Below are 21,828 nucleotides of genomic sequence, written 5' to 3' on the forward strand. Positions count from 1 at the left end.
CAAATAGGTCCAGGTTTGAAGATTCTGTAGTATGGTCGCCATATAAAACACAGGATTCCCAGGTAAGTTTGAATTTCAGATAAATAATGATTTAAATTTTTTTTTTTAGAAGAAGTACGCCCAATTGAAATTTTTTTTTGTTCATTTTGACAAACTAAAAAATTTCATTGCTTATCTGAATTTCATAAGTAACTGGCTATCTTGTGTTTCATTTATTAGATGTGGTTACTGTAGGTTAAAGGCAATTTTGGACCCACTGGAGGCTCCTGATTCTCAGACCAGATTAGGTAGGTGACAGGTTAGGAAGTGGAGGGAGAGAAGAATGAGGAGATAGATACCAAGCCACCAATGGATTAATGCTGCCACTGCTTGTCTTAAAGGGATCCATTCAGTTATTCATTTAGTTGTCTCTCCATCCTCCTATATCCTTCCTTCTACACATTCATTCATTCTCTACTTATTGAACTTATTTGTCTCTATGCCTGGCATTATGTGGGGCATTGGGAACATATTAACAAGGAGATAGAGTTTCTTCTCTTGGGCAGCTGACATGCCAGATGAGAATACAAATTTTTAAATCGTAAAGCACATGAATAATGATCTAATAGTTTTAACCAAGTCTGGGAAAGCCTGGACAGTCAGGGGAGGCTTTCTTGAGGAAGTGTCATTCAAACTGAGACATGGGGGATTAGTAGGTATTATTACTTAAGTGAAGGCAGAATTCAGGGTTAGTGTGCCTAAAAGTCAGAACAGCTTAGAAAAAGTGGGGAAGGAGTTTGGTGTGTTTGGGTGCTAGGAGAAGGTGCATGTGTGTCCAGTGTGGGGAGCAAAGGGAAAGTGGTACAGATGAGGCTAGAGAAGTTGAGAAGATGAGGGCTGCTGTGTACAGTCAGATAGGTTATATAGGGACAGCTCCATAGTGCAATAGATCGGAGTAGGGAATCATGTGCCCTGAAGTCATTCAGGATGGCCGTAAATGGTATCTCCCAGTCAGAAAATGCAGGAAATTTGGAGCCTTGGTAAGGAGTTTGGACAGTATTTGTTAGAGCCATAGGGTGGCATGGCTAGATTTACATTTGAGAAGGATCCTTTGCTAGGTGGAAAGTGGATGGTAGTGGGCCTAGAAGAGGCTAGGATAGACCTCACAAATGTATCTCTACATTTGTAGTCATCAAAGTAAGCAGTCATGGTGGTTTGAACTGGAATATTTGTGTTGAAGGGGAGGGAGGTAGGCAGATGAGAGAGATTTTTTCTTTTTATGAACATATAATGTATTATTTGTTTCAGGGGTACAGGTCTGTGATTCATCAGTCTTACACAATTCATAGCACACCATAGCACATACCCTCCCCAATGTCCATCATCCAGTCCCATACCTTTCACCCCCCTTCTCCTACAGCAACCCTCAGTCTGTTTCCTGAGATTAAGAGTCTCTTATGGTTTGTCTCCCTCTCTGGTTTCATCTTGTTTCATTTTTCCCTCCCTTCCCCTATGATCCTATGATAATTGATAAATGATAATTTATAAATGAGATCATATGATAATTATCTTTCTCTGATTGACTTATTTCACTTAGCATAATCCCCTCTAGTTCCATGCACGTCATTACAAATGGCAAGATTTTGTGGAGTTTTTGATAGCTGCATAGTATTCCATTGTGTGTATATATACCGCATCTTCTTTATCCATTCATCTGTTGATGGACATCCAGGCTCTTTCCATAGTTTGGCTATTATGGACATTGCTGCTATAAACATTGGGGTGCATGTGCCCCTTTGGATCACTACATTTGTATCTTTAGGGTAAATACCCAGTAGTGCCATTTCTGGGTCACAGGGTAGCTCTATTTTCAACTTTTTGAGGACCCACCATACTCTTTTCCAGAGTGGCTGCACCAGCTTGCATTCCCACCACAGTGTAGGAGGGTTCCCCTTTCTCTGCATCTTCACCAACATCTGTCATTTCCTGACTGGTTAATTTTAGCCATTTTGACTGGTGTGACGTGGTATCTCACTGTGGCTTTGATTCGTATTTCCCTGGTGCCAAGTGATGTCGAGGACTTTTTCATGTGTCTGTTGGCCATTTGGATGTCTTCTTTGCAGAAATGTCTGTTCATGTCTTCTGCCCATTTCTTGATTGGATTCTTTGTTCTTTGGGTGTTGAGTTTGATAAATTCTTTATAGATACGGGATACTAGTCCTTTATCTGATAGGTCGTTTGCATATATCTTCTCCCATTCTGTTCGTTGTTGTTTGGTTTTGTTGACCATTTCCTTTGCTGTGCAAAAGCTTTTGATCTTGATGAAGTCCTTATAGTTCATTTTTGCCCTTGCTTCCCTTGCCTTTGGCGATGTTTCTAGGAAGAAGTTGCTGCAGCTGAGGTCAAAGAGGTTGCTGCCTGTGTTCTCCTCAAGGATTTTGATGGATTCCTGTCTCACATTGAGGTCTTTCACCCATTTTGAGTCTATTTGTGTGTGTGGTGTAAGGAATTGCCTAGTTTCAATCTTCTGCATGTGGCTGTCCAAGTTTTGCAACACCATTTGTTGAAGAGACTTTTTTTCCACTGTACATTCTTTCCTGGTTTGTCAAAAACTAGTTGACCGCAGAGTTGAGGGTCCATTTCTGGGCTCCCTACTCTGTTCCATTGATCTATGTGTCTGTTTTTGTGCCAGTACCATAATGTCTTGATGATTACAGGTTTGTAATGGAGCTTGAATTCTGGAATTGTGATGCCGCCAACTTTGATTTTCTTTTTCAACATTCCTCTGGCTATTTGTGGTCTTTTCTGTTTCCATATAAATTTTAGGATTATTTGTTCCATTTCTTTGAAAAAAGTTGATGGTATTTTGATAGTGATTGCATTAAATATGTAGGCTGCTCTACATAGCATAGGGAGATTTTCAAGTGAGTGGAGGGGTGCCACCTAGACACACTTTGGATGTGGGGGTCATGAGCAAGGGAGATATCTCTTAAGTTTCTGACTTGGAAAGTTGGGTGGATAGATGGTGGTGGTGTTCTGTGTGATGGTGAACCCAGCTACTATGAACAATCATTAAAGAAATAGAACATAGCATCAAAGAATTTCTTTAGTGAAAATTAAGTGGCACCTGGGTGGCTCAGTCAGTTAAGCAGCTGCCTTCATCTCAGGTCATGATCCCAGGGTCCTGGGATCGAGCTCAGTGGAGAGCCTGCTTCTCCATGTCCCTCTGCCTGCTACTCTGCCTACTTATACTCTCTCTCTGTCAAATACATAAATAAAAACTTTTTTTTAAAGAAAATTAAATAAATTCAGCCAAATTTATTTTATACTTCATTTTATATTTAAACTAGAATGAGCTGCTCAATTTTTTTTGGCCAAAATATTTTCTTGATCTTCTAAATTATTCCTCCCTGGTTGTGTGCTTTTTCCCTCACTGTCATAGGGAAAGTATAGTCCTACCACATGACCATTTTTTTACTGTATACAAAAGGAAGATAAATAGATTAAAATAATATTGCATTTCATTGTTTCTAAAATAAACATTAATAGCATTGTGTCATCTCAGAAGTTGGGGTGCTTCTGGGAATCAGTGGCATCTTACAATCACTGCTGGCCAGACAGACATTTTTTATGTGGTTGTCATTGTCTTCAGTATTTGCACACTTGGTTCTTATTCCTCTTAGCCTGAATGGATCACTTGGCTAAGTGGCTTTAGTCATCCAACCATTAAGGACCACTGAAGGAAGGACTATAAATTCTGGTTGTTGTCTAAAAACCTTCTGCTATTTCTGATTAAAAAAAAACAACAACAACCAAACTTCTAACATCCAACTTTGCAGGCTGGGGTCATCAGCTTGGAGGAAAACTCTGGAGACAATAGTTGGATACCCTAAAGAAAAACCATATCACCAATGTAGTGGTATGATGAATGTCATTGTGTAAAAAAAGAAATGGACATCTTTGTGAGTTGAAAGTGATTCAGAAGAACTGGATCCTTTTTTTTTTTTTTTAAGATTTATTTATTTGAGAGAGAGAGAGAGCGCACACAAGTGCTGGGGCACGGGCAGAGGGAGATAATCCTCAAGCAGACTCCCCACTGAGTCTTAAACTCAACATGGTGCTGGATGGGGGGCTTGATCCCAGGAGTGAGATCATGACCAGAGCCAAAACCAAGAGTTGGACACTTAGCCAATCGAACCACCCAGAAACCCCCAGAAGAATTGGATTCTGAACACACAAGAGTTTTAGAAATGCCCTACCCGGGGTGCCTGAGTGGCTCAGTGGCTTAGGCCTCTGCCTTCAGCTCAGGTCATGATCTAAGGGTCTTGGGATCGAGTCCCTCATCGGGCTCTCTGCTCAGTGGGGATCCTGCTTCCCTCTCTCTCTGCCTGCCTCTCTGCCTACTTGTGATCTCTGTCTCTCTGTCAAATAAATAAAATCTTTAAAAAAAAGAAATGCCGTATAAAAAATTTCTTTTGCTTATATTTTCCCTTTTTTATAGTGCATAAGAATAACATGTGATAAAAGTCTGAATAAATAAATCTAAAATAGCTCTTTAAGTAAGTATGAAATAAAAATTATAAGTGATAAGAAAGCTTTGTGCCTTAGTTTAATTGGTGGTGTTTTTTCTTTCTTAGGGCTACATAAAATAGTGGTGAGTCAAGGATGAGTGTTGCAAATATAATGCCAAATGATAGAAGTCATAAACAAAAGAATATATAATGTATGATACTACCTACATAAAGTTAAAAAAAAAACAGGAAAAAGCAAGATATAGGGTTATAAGTCAAGGCAGTTGTTACCTTTGAGAAAATAGAGGGAACATAACAGGGGAGGGGCTGCTGGGGTTCTCTGAAAGGCTGGCGTCATTCTACTTCTTGACCTAGCTGGTGGTCACACAGGTGCTTGCTTTGTGATTATTCATTGAGCTATGCATTTATGTCTAAACACTTTACTCTGTATGCTATGCTTCAATTAAATTTTTAAATATGGTTTCTTATAATGGCTAGCATCGTGGATTTGATTAAATGCAGAAATGTGTGTGTGTGTTTAGTATTTTCTCTTTTTCCTAGTATGTATGCTTTTTTAATTAGTCAGAGGCATCTATCTCACCCTGGCAAGAATTAGGGTGGTTATAGCAGGAACATAACACATTTTTTTTTTTTTTTTTTTTACGAAATAGGCTTTTGATAGTCCAGAGGGAAGAGAGGAGCAGGGCACAGAGTTTATGCCATCACTGCTCATGTGACTGCCAGAAATGCATACTGTCCACCAGAGATGAGAGTCACTATGTTGAAGGGACCTGGACATGGCAGTGGGCATGGAAGAGGGCCTGAGGAGAGGATTACACCTGGCAGAAACCATGTGTAACAGAGTTGAATTCACAAAAACGATATAGCCAAGCACTCTCTGTGACCAGTGCCAGGATTGGTATATAAAAGCCGGGAAGGAGTTATGGTGTTATTCCTAGGTCCTTGTATCACATGCATTTAAAAAATTATGCTTCTCTGTATTTTTGAAATCTTCCACAATTCACGTAGATGATGTTTGCATTAAGAAAAAAGTTATTTTTAATTAAACAAGCATCTCCACGCAGCACCCCCTCCGCCCCATCTCCACCATGTATATGGTCCTGGCACCTAGTGGTGCCTGTGGATGCTCTTACCGTCCAGAGCATGTATTTATAGAATCTTAAATCCTCTGCTCTGCATGCAGCATTCTCAACACTGAAGGCAGGGTAGGCACCCGAAGCTTCCAGGTAAGAGAGCTATATGTAGACCTATCATTCTGAATGGTCCAAGCCTTCAGTTGCCCATACTCCCACTTGGTGCCTTTTGTCTTCAGCAGCCTAAGCACAGAACTTTGGACAGATGCAATCTGTTGGAGGCAAACATGAATTTGGTTTAAAATGCTCCTTTTTTGCCAGTGGCAGCAACTTTTCTTTCAACAGCTACCCAGTGGAGCGTATCACCATATGGCACCCAACTCCATCCCTCTGTGAGTGCCCTGAGGACACGTAGATGTATAGAAAAATAAAACCTAGTTCACTCCCTCAGGGGGTTAGTCTCCTAAAGGAAGCAGATTATATACATCTAGTCAAAACACGGTGTGATGATTATTACGACAACGGACTGCAGGGAACATATTTTTTCTCCCTCCACTCCCATCTTCCTGTGGCATATACCAAGGAGACGGATATCTTTGAGCATAATAATAACTAGAGGATGGGATAATGGAGAATGTTAATCTTGGCAGTGTGGTAGATCTGATTACTTTTTGATAATCCACTGTGAGGGAGGCCAGGCTGAGTACACCCAAAGGATCTGTGCCCCTTCCTCACTGCCACAATCTCCAACCCAGCAGAGGAACAAAAGGAGAATGCAAATGGCTGAAAAATTGCCCTGGAAACTAAGCATAAGAAGTTTGAGCCATGGCTTGAATAAGCTAAGGGTCTGGGAGGGAAGGGAAGTGGAGAATGAGGGTCCAAGGGGAGGAAGCTTCCAAATTAGTAATTCCTCAAGGGGTATCACTCCTTGGGAGGGGTGGGAAATCTTTGGACATACTGGAGTAGCTTGTAGGCTTTAGCAGAGTGTTATAACAGAATAAGAAACAATTTCAAAATCTTTATTGTCTTTGGAGTCTATAGGGATTAGAATATACCATCCAAATCCCAATAAGGTACTATTATCATCTTTTGGATTTTGTGTGGGGGAATTGATGGGCTATGCATAATTATTTTATTATTATTTATTTTCAGCATAACAGTATTCATTGTTTTAGTACCACACCCAGTGCTCCATGCAATCCATACCCTCTCTAATACACACCACCTGGTTCCCCCAACCTCCCACCCCACTACCACTTCAAGCCCCTCAGATTGTTTTTCAGAGTCTATAGTCTCTCATGGTTCACCTCCTCTTCCAATTTCCCCCAACTCCCTTCTCCCAACTCCCCATGTCCTCCATGCTATTTGTTATGCTCCACAAATAAGTGAAACCATATGATAATTGACTCTCTCTGCTTGACTTATTTCACTCAGCATAATCTCCTCCAGTCCCATCCATGTTGCTACAAAAGTTGGGTATTCATCCTTTCTGATGGAGGCATAATACTCCATAGTGTATATGGACCACATCTTCCTTATCCATTCGTCCGTTGAAGGGCATCTTGCCCATGGGCATCTTTCCACAGTTTGGTGACCGTGGCCATTGCTGCTATAAACATTGGGGTACAGATGGCCCTTCTTTTCACTACATCTGTTATCTTTGGGGTAAATACCCAGTAGTGCAATTGAAGGGTCATAGGGAAGTTCTATTTTTAATTTCTTGAGGAATCTCCACACTGTTCTCCAAAGAGGCTGCAACAACTTGCATTCCCACCAACAGTGTAAGAGGGTTCCCCTTTCTCCACATCCCCTCCAACACATGTTGTTTCCTGTCTTGCTAATTTTGGCCATTCTAACTGGTGTAAGGTGATATCTCAATGTGGTTTTAATTTGAATCTCCCTGAGGGCTAGTGATGATGAACATTTTTTCATGTGCCTGATAGTCATTTGTATGTCTTCATTGGGGAAGTGTCTGTTCATATCTTCTGCCCATTTTTTGATATGATTATCTGTTTTGTGTGTGTTGAGTTTGAGGAGTTCTTTATAGATCCTGGATATCAACCTTTTGTCTGTACTGTCATTTTCAAATATCTTCTCCCATTCCGTGGGTTGCCTCTTTGTTTTCTTGACTGTTTCCTTTGCTGTGCAGAAGGTTTTGATTTTGATGAAATCCCAGAAGTTTATTTTGGCTTTTTTTTCCTTTGCCTTTGGAGACATATCTTGAAAGAAGTTGTTGTGGCTGATATCGAAGAGATTACTGCCTATATTCTCCTTTAGGATTCTGATGGATTCCTTTCTCACGTTGAGGTCTTTTATCCATTTTGAGTTCATCTTTGTGTACGGTGTAAGAGAATGGACTTTATAACTACATCCTTCTGGATAAAGAACAAAATTATAGGGGCACCTGGGTGGCTCAGTGGGTTAAGGCCTCTGCCTTCGGCTCGGGTCATGATCCCAGGGTCCTGGGATCGAGCCCCACGTCGGGCTCTCAGCTCTGCGGGGAGCCCGCTTCCTCCTCTCTCTCTCTCTCTGCCTGCCTCTCTGCCTACTTGTGATCTCTGTCAAATAAATAAATAAAATATTAAAAAAAGAACAAAATTATAGTGCTATAGTAGGTATTTTTCTCTTGCTATATTTCAACATAGAGATTAAGCATTTACCATGGTCAAGGTGCTGTCCTAGGTACTGGCAGTGAAGCTGGGAAAACAAATCTTTGGCCTCTTGGAGCTTTATACTTTGTGGGGGAGACATAATCTTATGGCAGCACAAAGGAGAAAGTGATTATTAGTGTCTGAGAGAGGAGGGGACAGCAAACCTTTCCACCTGGTAAACATTTTAGCTAGAACTTGGAGGATGAGGAAGGCCTTGCCATGGGAGAAGGTGGCAGAAGACACGGTGAGGGCAATGGCTTAAAGAGGTGTTGTCAGGTGTGTTTGGAGACTCTGGTGGTTGAGCATGGGCAGACCTGAAGAGACCGATAATTGGTCACACATGGGCCAAATTGGTCCACCAGTCATGGTTGGTTGGGTGAGCACATATTTTTCAAAATCTGTATTTAAATGTCTTTAGAGGAGCTTGACTACCTCCTCATTCAGTCCCTACCTCTTGTCCTCATACCTGGCCCTCTGTCCCATGTCGCTCACATACATTAAATACACAGGAATTTGGGTTTGCAAGTCATTGGCTAAAATTATTTTTTTAAATTAAAATTTAAAAATTAAGTATAACCTAAATGTAGCAAAAAGCACAAATCATAAGCACATGCAGCATAATGAGTTTGTGATCGGAACATACCCATGTGACCCGGATGAAGAGATGGATCATTGCAAATGTTTGTCAATATCAACCATCACCCGTTTTGGTTACTACCATCCCCAAGGTTATCTGTATACTCCATGTCTTCTAACTAAATAGATTATTTTGCTTGTTTTTGAACTTTATGTATATTGAATCCTACGAGATAGTCTTGTTGTGTCTGGGTTATTTCACTCAACATTTGTCATATTCGTCCACATTGCTGCCTGTAGTTTCTTCATTCTCGTTACCACACTCCACTGTATGATCATACCCCAACATACTTATCCATTCTATCCATTCTAGCATTGGTGGGCACCTCAATAGTTTCCAGTTTGGGGCCATTGTGAATAGTGATGCGATGAACCTTTCTATACATGTCTTTTAGTGAATATATGAGTGTAGTTCTCCCAAACATATACGTAGGAATGGCATTTCTAGGTTGTCGTGTATGTATATATTTAATATTAGTAGACACCACCAGATAGATTTTCAGAGTACTTGTACAAATTTACATTTCCACCATCAGTGGATGAGAGCTTCTGCTCCTCCACATTTTTGCCTTGGCTAGAGGCTCAGTTGCATTGTGGAGAATGGAGAGACACAAAACTGGAGAAATTGGCAGCAATAAGATGTTGCAAGATTTTAAGAGAAAGGATTAGAGCGTTCAGTATTTATTCAGTCACACTTTCAGCAATTTGATGAATATTTGCTACATATCTGATGCTTTAGTAGACTCGCTCTACTAAAGGGAGGGGCAGAATTCCTGTGCTCATGGAGTTTATCGTCTATTGGGAAAAGAAGCATCCACTGTCAGAATTGTAGTACCAATTCCAAGCCCTTATTTTTTAGTTTCCATTCCATGTCTGGCCTGTGGATGGACTTTCTTTAGGCTCTGTACAATTTCAGGCCATGTCTGCTGGGCCCCAGTTAACTCGATTAGCTTCCCTGGGGATTATCGATTGCTTGGACATCTAGATGCATTCAGATTCTAAAATTCCAATGTCACTTCTGGAGGTCAGTTAGTGTGGAGACTGGATCTTCACAGCTTGGGAATGATCCGGGCTTTCTGATTCATTGTCTGCTTTTTTCTTGCTGCGAGTGGTTGTAAAAGATGAGGTCTGCACCTCGGCCACGGCAGAGTCCTCATTAAATCTGCACTTCTCCTTGATTAACCAAACCGTTCTCTTCCGTAGGAACTTCTATTCCTTCATACACCTCACTTCCATAATTGGAAGTTGTAAAAGCCTCTCCTTACTTGAATCACTGTGTCCTCCCTCTTCTGAGGCCAAATGTCAGTTTTCTCATAATACCCAGGCATGAAAAAGAATGATCCCATTGGCAGAAGGGTAGATCAGACAGCAAAGACTTCCCTGGTGAAGAGGTTGTCTGTATTGCTTCAGAGTGATTACCAGGGTGGGGGGGGGCACCTTGGTGGCTCAGTTGGCTAAGCATTCAACTCTTAATTGTGGTTCAGCTCATAATCTCAGGGTTGTGAGATCGAGCCCTGTGTTGTGCTCCGTGTTGAGCACAGAGCCTGCTTAAGATGGTCTCTCTCTCTCCCCCTTCCTCTGCCCCTCCCCTGCTCATGCCCTCTTTCCCTCTCTCAAAAATAAACAAACAAACAAAAAAACAAGAAAGTGATTGTTGGAACGGGACCAAACTGGGAAGCTACAGGGCATCATGCATTGTGGGTTTGGGGCAAATTTGGCTCCACAGTTATTCCCCTACAATTTATTGAGTAACAACCTTGTGGCAAGCATTTGTGCTGCGCACTGACAACATACTGGTGAACAAGTCATGGTCTCTGCCCTTGCAAAGCTCTGTCCAGTGAGGAAGACAGATATGTCAACCCAAAAATACAATGCAGTGTATAAATACTACCAATGGAGGAGTTCAGCATGCTGGGATTGCAAGGAGGGGGCTGTAAGGAGGCATCTCCCTACCCTGTGGTAGAAGGAAGGCTTCCTGGAAGAAGCGTCACTAGACTGAGACCTGAGGAAGCTATGGGAGTGGGGAAAAGTGAAGAAGAATATTTTAAGGAAGGGAAACACTATGTGCAAAGACCGGAAAGGAAGAGGACGTGATGAATTTGAGGGACAGAAATGAGTGCAGTCTAACTGGGCAGGTCGTAGAAGGTAGAGTGAGGCAAGGTCATGCTTTAGAGGTGGGCCATTTTAAGCCAGAGGGAGAAATTTGGACTTTTTCTTATAACAGAGAGGGCAGTGGGATGGGCTTTCAAGCAGAGGGAGTGACATGTTTAATTTTGTACTTTAGGGAGATCACGCTAATTGGAGTTTGGCAAAAGGATGGTTCTGTGACACTTGGGTGGTTGAGAAGAGGGGTCAGAGCTGTCTTTTCGGATCATTCTTGGGTAACAGTTTGGTGCTTTAGCAGATACTCTGGGTGCCCCTCCATATGCTAGTGATACCGTTTTATGCTTACTCTGCCCAAGGATCCCAAAGGGCAGCACAATGACTCTGCATATTGGCTTTCTCTGGTAGCTGGAGCCCCATGAGCTTGTGTCCAGGCTCCATAGTCTTAGCTCTCAACCAGTGACTGATGGGAGCTGGTAGAGAAATACCCCAGCTCTCTTGCTGTCCTTGGTGGAATGATCTGATTGCCCACAGTGGTAACCTCTTCAATAATGTACTGTTTATTGACTTCTTCCCTTTCATTATCTCATTTACTCCACTCCCCCTCCTGCATTGGACACTGATACAACATGCACATGTCCCTTCATTGAAGGACTTGTTCCCCCAGCTGCCAGGAGTGCTGTTGGCAGATGACCTTCAACTGTCAGTCCCTTTAGAGATCATTTGGCTGCAGACAGCTGCCTTGTGTAGGGACACACCTGGTTCTGGGAAAGCCCACAATCAATGACTGATTCGTTTGAGGTTATAAAGGCTTAGTCATCCTAGCCAAGTTTTGGACCACTCATAAAGATCATTTGAGCCTCAGAGCTCTCTGTAGGGTTGGCTCAGGTGTTGCTGGGCCTGCCTGCTGGCTCGTCTCTTCCTGCTTCTCGTCCCTGCTTCCTTCCCCTTCCTGTTATAGGTGCAGATTCCAAGGGCATTCTCTAATAAACACCCTGCCTGCTAACTCCATCTCAGAGTCCACTTTCTAGGGAACTCAGCCAGTGATGCCTACTTTCCTGGGATTACCCCTCAGACTCCTTGAATCATTGCCTTTCTGCCTTTTTTCCTAGTAGAACCAAACCCAAGACAATACTAGATCTTGCTAATAAACTGAGTAACAAATTTGGCTTGGTCTGAGTTCCAGGGTAGAAGGGAAAAGACAAGAAAGCCCAGTAGCTTTGGAAGATAATGATTCAGGACAAGGGGTATTTCTTTGGACAGTAACACAAACCCTGTGTCAACTATTTTCCCCTAGACTTGGTTGTTGGAATCTCTAACCATTCATACTTAAATAAATCTCTCTCCGCATTTTCTCTAAAGTACACTAAAGTATGTAGAGTTGCTTCTGCGGGAAGCTATCATGCTTTATTTTGTAGTGTCTACCCTTATAACTCTCATTTAGGGGCTTGTCTTTGAATCCACTGTGTGTTTTCTCTGTCCACAGCTTTGTAATCTAGCATATCTGGAGAGTCACCAACTTCTTGGACCCCAGTGTCGCCTACTCTGGGACAAGGCTACCGCGGCAACTGTTAATGGCCCACCGTGTATCCCCCTCGGTCCGTCTGGACTCACCTTCAGCTGGCCACAGTTTCCACCTGCATCTCCCTTTTTTTTTTTGCCCAAGGGCTTCCTCTGCTATCAGAGAGAACAGTGTCAGATCGAACAGCCTCGGCGAAACCCTCAGCTACCGAGGCAGGAAAATCATCGAATAGATGGCCCAGCCTCCTCATCCTCCAGTGAGACCATTTACAGGTGTGTTTCATATAATTTCTCCTAAGACTTCTTTTTTTCTTCTTTTAAAGATTTTATTTACTTATCTGAAAGAGAGAAAGAGCATGAACTGGAGAAGGGCAAAGGAGAGGGAACAAGCAGACACCCCGTTAAGCAGGGATCCTGAGGCAGAGCTTGATCTCAGGACCCCAAGATCATGACCTTAGCTAAAGTCAGACGCTTAACCAACTCAGCCATCCAGGTGCCCCTCATCTCTATATTTTAATGTACCTAAATGTACCTTCCAAATTTAGTGAAAACTTACCCTGCTTCCTTTTCTGTGGTAGAATGTGGTAAGTAAACAGGAAAAAAAAAAAAGTCTTAATCTATTTACATAGGAAAAAAGGAAGAAGGCTGTTTATCTAAGTCCTTCTCTGAGTCAGAAGTCCAGTCTTTGGACTGGACATGTGGGCCCATGAAAACCTGCCCACAGACCCACTTTCCAGTCCAGGGGAGGAGAATCGGGTTTTGGAGTTTATGCCTTGTCTTGCTCCTATTGACGAGGACGTGTCTGGCCATGACTGAGTTTGGAAAGAAGTTCGTGCAGAAAATCATCGGCTTTTCTTCTCCTGTGCACTTTGTGGGGCTGCTTTTTCATTCCACGTCACAAATTGGGGAAGGCCCATCTGCCTGTGTGATTAATGAGCCCTCTCTGCAGAAGCAGCAGAGATAAATGTCCTCTAGGAACCCGGCAAAGAGAAATGAAGAAATAGGATGGCTAATTTTCAGCCATTATTTTGGAGTCTGAACTCCTTCCCCGCATCAATTTAGCTATTATTTCAAAAACTAATTAATCTTCACTCAGGCAGCTCCAAGGGACCCGTGTTTAGATAATTAACAACCCGTGGATTATGAAAAGTCTCACTTGCAAATTTGGCTACAGCATTTGGGTAGAAGAACACTTTTCGTATTATTCCATTTAAACCGTCTTCCATCCGTCCTTCATTTCCTGACAATTAAGAGCAAATAATTAACCATGATGGATTTTGCTTGCCTACTTGCTACTCAAATAATGTTCTCCCTTCCTTTTGTGCTTAAACCACCTCCATCTGAGCCTTTTTGACCAGCTTTGTAGATAATTGCGTTGAACCAGGTAACGGTGGGCTTCATTCGCAATTAACATGCATCAAGAATGTTCGGATTTCGCCTTGGTGGGGAGTGGGAGGAAATTCCCAGGGCCCCATCAGAGAGGAAGCTTGTAATTTCTCCTTGGCCCCCACAAAGACTACAGCTTTCAGGTATAACTCTTTTTGTAGAATGTTTTCTCTGCCAAGGGAGGAGGAATTTAAGGCTAGACATTAGGGATGATTTTGGAACTGAAAAGGTTGAGACACCCTAGAACAAGTTACCAAAAGAGATGTTAGTTTCTATGAAATTTCAAAATCAATCCCCTCCCAGAAGTGTTGTTCATTCAATAAACCAGGTGCCTACCTTGTGCCAGGCACTACAGAAATTTCTGGGAACAGTGGCAAGGAAATCAAATCCTGTTTTATGAAACGTATAGTCTAGGGAAGAGGTCAGACATTAATGAAATGATCCTCCAAATTTAAATAAGATTACATCTGGAGAAACAAAATAATATGAAAGCATTTAATTGGAGGGTGTAATCTACAGTGGGAATGGTGGTAATAGGTTGGAAAGGCTTCCCTGAGCAAGGTGCATTTGAGCTGAGATATGAACCATGAGTAGATGCGAATTCTTGCAGGAAGAGCGTTGTTTCCAGAGAGAACAGCATGTGCAAAACCTCTGAAGTTCTGAAAGCACTTGATGGACAGAAATTTGAAGAAACAAATATCAAATGGATTGGGAATATATTTTATTTTCATAAGTAATAGATATATGTTTTTAATAACACATAAAGTATTATTTGCTTTAGGGGTACAGGTCTGTGAATCATCAGACTTACACAATTCCCAGCACTCACCACACCATATCACATACCCCACCCAGTGTCCATAGCCCAGCCACCCTATCCTTCCCTTGCCCTCCATCCCCCAGCAACCCTAGTTTGTTTCCTGAGATTAAGAGGCTCTTATGGTTTGTCTCCCTCCTCGGTCCCATCTTGTTTCATTTTTTCCCTCCCTAACCCCCACAACTCCCTGCCCAGCCTCTCAAATGCCTCATATCAGAGAGATCATATGATAATTGTCTTTCTTTGGTTGGCTTATTTCACTAAGCATAACACTCTCTATGACCCTTGCATTTCATTGCAAATGTCAGAATTTCACTTTTTAATGGCTGCATAGTATCCCATTGTGTGTAGGTATATGTGTATATTATATGTCTCACATCTTCTTTATCCATTCATTTGTTGTTGGATATCTAGGCTCTTTCCGTAGTTTGGCTATTGTGGACAGTGCTGCTATAAACATTGGGGTGCACGTGCCCCTTTGGATCACTACATTTGTATCTTTAGGGTAAATACCCAGTAGTGCCATTGCTGGGTCACAGGGTAGCTCTATTTTCAACTTTTTGAGGACCCACTATGCTCTTTTCCAGAGTGGCTGCACCAGCTTGCATTCCCACCAACAGTGTAGGAGGGTTCCCCTTTCTCTGCATCCTTGCCAACATCTGTCATTTCCTGACTGGTTAATTTTAGCCATTTTGACTGGTGTGAGGTGGTATCTCATTGTGGTTTTGATTCGTATTTCCCTGGTGCCAAGTGATGTTGAAGACTTTTTCATGTGTCTGTTGGCCATTTGGATGTCTTCTTTGCAGAAATGTCTGTTCATGTCTTCTGCCCATTTCTTGATTGGATTCTTTGTTCTTTGGGTGTTGAGTTTGATAAATTCTTTATAGATACGGGATACTAGTCCTTTATCTGATAGGTCGTTTGCATATATCTTCTCCCATTCTGTTCGTTGTTGTTTGGTTTTGTTGACCATTTCCTTTGCTGTGCAAAAGCTTTTGATCTTGATGAAGTCCTTATAGTTCATTTTTGCCCTTGCTTCCCTTGCCTTTGGCGATGTTTCTAGGAAGAAGTTGCTGCAGCTGAGGTCAAAGAGGTTGCTGCCTGTGTTCTCCTCAAGGATTTTGATGGATTCCTGTCTCACATTGAGGTCTTTTACCCATTTCGAGTCTATTTTTGTATGTGGTGTAAGGAAATGGTCCAGTTTCATTCTTCTGCATTCTTCTGCATGTGGCTGTCCAATTTTTGCAACACAATTTGTTGAAGAGACTTTTTTTCCACTGTACATTCTTTCCTGGTTTGTCAAAAACTAGTTGACTGCAGAGTTGAGGGTCCATTTCTGGGCTCCCTATTCTGTTCCATTGATCTATGTGTCTGTTTTTGTGCCAGTACCATAATGTCTTGATGATTACATGTTTGTAATGGAGCTTGAATTCTAGAATTGTGATGCCGCCAACTTTGGTTTTCTTTTTCAACATTCCTCTGGCTATTTGTGGTCTTTTCTGTTTCCATATAAATTTTAGGATTATTTGTTCCATTTCTTTGAAAAAAGTTGATGGTATTTTCATAGGGATTGCATTAAATGTATAGATTGCTTTAGGTAGCATAGACATTTTTACAATATTTGTTCTGCCAATCCATGAGCATGGAACGTTTTTCCATTTCTTTGTGTCTTTCTCAATTTTTTTCATGAGTGCTTTATAGTTTTCTGAGTACAGATTCTTTGTGTCTTTGGTTAGGTTTATTCCTAGGTATCTTGTGGCTTTGGGTGCAATCATAAATGGGATTGACTCCTTAATTCCTCTTCCATCTTGCTATTGGTGTATAGAAATGCAACTGATTTCTGTGCATTGATGTTTATATCTTGACACTTTACTGAATTCCTGTATGAGCTGTAGCAGTTTTGGAGTGCAGTCTTTTGGGTTTTCTACATAAAGTATCCTATAATATGCAGAAACTGAGAGTTTGGGTTCTTCTTTGCTGATTCAGATGCCTTTTATTTCTTTTTGTTGTCTGATTGCTGAGGCTAGGACTTCTAGTACTATGTTGAATAGCAGTGGTGATAGTGGACAGCCCTGCTGTGTTCCTGAACTTAGGGGACAAACTCTCAGCTTTTCCCCTTTGAGAATGATATTCACTGTGAGTTTTTCATAGATGACTTTGATGATTTTGAAGTATATACCCTCTATCCTTACCCTGTGAAGAGTTTTGATCAAGAACAAATGCTGTACTTTGTCAAATGCTTTTTCTTAGTCTACTGAAAGGATTGTATAGTTCTTCTTTCTTTTATTAATATATCACATTGATTAATTTGTGGATGTTGAACCATTCTTGTAGCGCAGGAATAAATCCCACTTGGTCGTGGTGAATAATCTTTTTAATGTACTGTTGGGTCCTATTGGCTAGTATTTTGGAGAGAATTTTTGCATCCATGTTCATCAGGGATATTGGTCTGTACTTTTCCTTTTTGATCGGGTCTTTGTCTGGTTTTGGGATCAAGGTAATGCTGGCCTCATAAAATGAGTTTGGAAGTTTTCCTTCAATTTCTATTTTTTGGAGCTGTTTCACGGGAATAGGTATTAGTTCTTCTTTAAATATTTGATAGAATTCCCCCGGGAAGCTGTCTGGCCCTGGGCTCTTGTTTCTTGGGAATTTTTGATGACTGCTTCAATCTCCTTACTGATTATGGGTCTGTTCAGGTTTTCTATTTCTTCCTGGTTCAGTTGTGGTAGTTTATATGTCTCTAGAAATGCATCCATTTCTTCCAGATTGTCAAATTTGTTGGCGTAGAGTTGCTCATAATATGTTCTTGGGAAAAGTTTTCAATTAGCAATAATCGCGCCTCGGATAAACCTCATTGGCTACGATACTGCCACTGCGCAAAGCTGCTCATAATATGTTCTTAAAATTGTTTATATTTCTTTGATGTTGGTTGTAATCTGATCTCTTTCATTCATGATTTTATTAATTTGGGTTCTTTCTCTTTTCTTTTTGATAAGTCTGGCCAGGGGTTTATCAATCTTATTAAATCTCTCAAAGAATTAGTTCCTAGTTTTGTTTATCTGTTCCACTGTTCTTTTGGCTTCTATTTCATTGATTTCTGCTCTGATCTTTATGATTTCTCTTCTCCTACTGGGTTTAGGCTTTTTTTTGCTATTCTTTCTCTGGCTCCTTTAGGTGTAGGGTTAGGTTGTATACTTGAGACCTTTCTTGTTTCTATATATAGAAACAAGATATATATATCTAGATATACATATATCTAGATATAATTATAATTATTATAAGTTTATTATAAATATGTTATTTATGTATAATATATGTCATATAATTATATTATTATTATATTATGGTATATAGTTAATTATATGATTATATGGTTATGTATTTTATATAATATTATATATATATAGATATGTTAGCCTGGTGAATAGGACAGAACCACACACTTGATTTTGGGTGTATTTTGGTCTGTTAGAAGAAACTGCTTCCCAAGATTTTAAAGAAAGAAAAACATATATATACAAAAATAAGGGTAAACATAATGAAAAGATGGAATATGACTGTAAATATGAAAATTAAAAAAGGAATTGATAAGAAGTTGGTTGAAAAAAGAAAAAAAAGGAGGAAAGGATGTGATCAGGCTGGAGACTAGAAAAAGCCATGTACTAGATTTAAGGTATATTCTGGTCTATTAGAGGAAACTGTATCCCAAAATTTTAAAAAAAAGAAAAACCTATATGTATACAAGAAATAAGGTTAAACAGAATGAAGGGATAGAATATGATTATAACAGTGAAAATTTAAAATGATTTTTTAAAAAGTTATTGATAAAATAGGTAATAAACTTTAAAATAGGAAAGAGGAAAAATTTAAAAATAGAGTAAGAAAAAAATAAAAAATTTAACTTTGAAAGACTGAAGGATCATGGGCAAAAACCCACAAATTCTATGTGCTGTATTCCTGTAGCTCTGAAGTTTTACAGTTCTCATTGATCAGTGAACTTGGTCTTGGCTGGTGTTCTTGCTGATCTGTGGGAGGAGCCTGTTGGCAATGATTCTCAGTTGTCTTTGCTGGAGGTGGAATTACACTGCCCTTGTCAGGGGCCAGGCTAAGTAATCTACTCAGGTTCTTGGGAGCTTTCGTTCCCTGAAAGCTTTCCGTAGAGCTTTGGAGGAGAATGAAAATGGTGACCTCTCAGGCCCCATAGGAGCTGAGAGATTGGGGCCCACTCCGCAGTGCACCCTCAGAGGAAAGCAGTCAATCCCTCTGATCTCCCTGGTCTCCAGCTGTACTCCGAGCTCACCCGGCCTGTGACTGAGCATTTCTATCTCTGGCACATGGCCCTGTTTGGACTCTCCAAACCTAGCAGATTCCTGCAGCAGGCTCCTGTGCTGCTCCTTCTGCAGGAGGAAGGAGGGGCTTCCCTGGATCTGCCACTTATGGGGTCCCTGCTCGAAGATCAGTGGCCCAGCTGTGACTTAGATCACGGTTTACGGTAACCCCGAACTGAGAGCCCTGTCCTCAGCTCCATCTCTGTAGCTGGCTTCCCCGCTCCAATACCTGGGGCCTCTGCCACACTCAGGCACCCCCGGTCTTTCTGAGACCCCGTGGGTCTTCATACCACACTGCCCCTGCAAGGTCTCCACTGCCCCCCTACAACTTAACCTCTGGAGTGACGTCCCTCCGTGGAGGAGACCTCTAAAAGTTCTGATTTTGTTCTCTGCTGCTCTATCACTTTCTAGGAGCCAGCCCCCCTGCCCGGGGTCTCCCTTCCCATCAACTCGGATTCACTTCTCCAAATGTTCTGTGGGTCTAGGGGCAGACTTTTCTGCTCCTAGAATTGCTGCTTTTCTTCTCTTTGATCTCCTGTTCAGTTTGTAGGTGTTCAGAATGCTTTGATTACTCTGTAGCTGAACTCCTGGGCCCCAGTGGTATTTAGGTCTCCTACTGCTCCACCATCTTGCTCCACTCTCCTAAGTGAGATATGTTTTATTTTCTAAGATTATATAGGTTTTTTCCTCATCTTAAGATTAATAGTAAAAAAAATTAAAAGCTAGTAAAGGTGGGGGTGGGGGAGGAATGGAACACAATCATGCAAAATTCAGCTTCCTAAACCCCTCTCTGGAACTGCAGAATCATAGACCTCTAGAGGTCAGCTGGGCCGGGAAACTGATGATCAGAGTGGGTAAGTGATTTATGGGTTTTTTTCTTTTTTCTTTCTTTTTAAGATTTTATTTATTTATTTGAGAGAATGAGCGAGCAAGAGCACAAGCAATGGGAGAAGGAGAAGCAGACTCCCTGCTGAGCAGGGAGCCCGACATGGGGCTCAATCCTGGAACTCCAACATCACACCCCAGGCGGAGGGCAGACGCTTAACTGACTGAAACACCAGGTGCCCCGGTAAGTGACTTGTTAAAGGCTAATAAAGGACAGGTATCCTACCAGGCATATACATGTCATTGGGGGTACTCATGAAGGTCTTAGGAGGTACATCTATAAGTATTTTTTTATTTGAATGGTCAATATTTAATGAAATGTATCAGGAGCAATATAATTGGTTCATCAAACTTTTGGTCTCTAAGATGGTATTGTTCACAATGAAGTTATGTGGGGAAAAATGAGTTAGTTTAAAGAAAAGCTTAACCATATTACAGCTGATACACAAATATGGCAAAACCCATGAGCATTAAGCAAGAGGGGGATGCATGCACCACATCATGCTGCTCAGAATACTTTAGGGTAAATTAATTAGGGGCAGAGATATTCCAGCAACCTCAGAAAATCCCTTCCAGGACTTCTGATTCCAGATCACTTAGGATTTTTCTACCTTGTTCCATTCTTTGGTTTCCTTTCCATGAAAATATCCTCTTGGTTCATCTCTCTTCAGACTTTGGGGGAAGAAAGTAAAAGGTCACTGACTTCATGTAATCCTAACAGTAATAGCCATGAGTATAACAATGTCAGTTATGGCAAGTGAGAGATTTGTGAAGGGAGCTGTCCGCCCCTTTCTGAGACCGCGCAGTTAATGAACGTGAACTTTGGAAGCAGATTAAGGCACTGTGGCAGATAAGCCTTTTAGCGGGAAGATTATACTGATGAGGAAGCCCATCATTTCCTTGGCTCCCCTTTTCTCCAGGTTGGTTTTTCAGTAAAATTGGCTGCCTCTCCTCACGAGCTCAGGTTGAGCTTGGAGGATGGTGTGAAAGGCAGACACAGGATGAAAGCTTGCTCATCCATGGGCACAAGTTTCTGCTGAAACGGGTTTCTTCTGAGAGCAGGTGTGGTCAGGGCTGATTCGTCCATTGACACAGTAGGTGCAGTACCGAGCGCCCACAAAAATGTTTTAATTTACTTTAAAGTCAGACGAAAAACACGAGTATCATCCAGCCAGGGTTATATCTGTCGTTATGCCAACACAGTCATAAAATATGGTTTCAAATCTATATATATTTTTTTGAGGAAGGAATTCATGAACACAAAAGTGCCTAAGACCTTTAAAAGTCATAATGTAGCCCTGTGTATGGGGGACCTCTTTTTTTTTTTTTTTTTAATTTCTGCTCATCACTTATTCCCCTTGTCTTCTGGTTGCAGAACCTGTGGGAAACTCCTCCTTCTTTATTCTAGGTCCTGTGAAATTCAGATGGGTTTTGTCAGTCTTGGCTCCAGAAGTGTAGTGGCCTACGTGGGGCCAATTAGGGCCAACAAGACTCAAATTAATTGTGGGAAGGGAGGAGTAGAATGCAGGCTGGAGATGCTGGTCATCATACCTACGACTCTAAGGGGTGAGTGGGGAAAGAAGCTATTAGAATAGCTGCTGGTTCTCTAGCAGTAGGAGTTGGGGGTCTTTAACTTTCCTGACATGAGACTCTCTCTGGAGAGGATCTGATTGGTTCCTCCTCAGTCAGGTGTCAACCTCTGGTCCAGTCACCTGTGGCTAAAGGATGGCTTAGCAAGGTTCTATAAACATCATTGTCAAGACTCAGTGCCCTGAGGGAGTCTTAGACTTACGAGAAATTGTCTAGTACAGGTTATTTGCTAGAAAGTTGGTTTTTCTTCTTCTTCTTCTTTATTTATTTATTTTTTGGGGGTTTAATTTTGGTTTTGTTTTGAGCTAGGAAGCTATAGAATGTCAG

The 21,828-nt window shown here is 41.4% G+C and overlaps 1 protein-coding gene and 1 non-coding gene across 2 annotated transcripts in view; one reads left to right on the forward strand and one right to left on the reverse strand.

Annotated features, from left to right (window-relative positions):
* Window positions 1-12,758, forward strand: part of SUDS3 (SDS3 homolog, SIN3A corepressor complex component) — a 207,652-nt gene extending 194,894 nt beyond the window's left edge. Inside the window, exon 14 of the mRNA XM_045073758.1 lies at window positions 12,461-12,758. Coding sequence (XP_044929693.1) covers window positions 12,461-12,468 — 8 coding nt within the window. The 3' untranslated portion in view covers window positions 12,469-12,758. The remainder of the gene's footprint in view (window positions 1-12,460) is intronic.
* A 4,685-nt stretch (window positions 12,759-17,443) lies between these two features.
* On the reverse strand, window positions 17,444-17,582 carry LOC123390161. Its single transcript, XR_006604814.1, has one exon. It is a non-coding gene; the product is annotated as a U4 spliceosomal RNA (small nuclear RNA).
* Window positions 17,583-21,828: the final 4,246 nt, after the last annotated feature.

Source organism: Mustela putorius, unplaced genomic scaffold (assembly GCF_011764305.1).
Source record: "Mustela putorius furo isolate JIRA1106 unplaced genomic scaffold, ASM1176430v1.1 tig00537248_pilon_pilon_pilon, whole genome shotgun sequence".
Classification (NCBI taxonomy): Eukaryota; Metazoa; Chordata; class Mammalia; order Carnivora; family Mustelidae; genus Mustela; species Mustela putorius.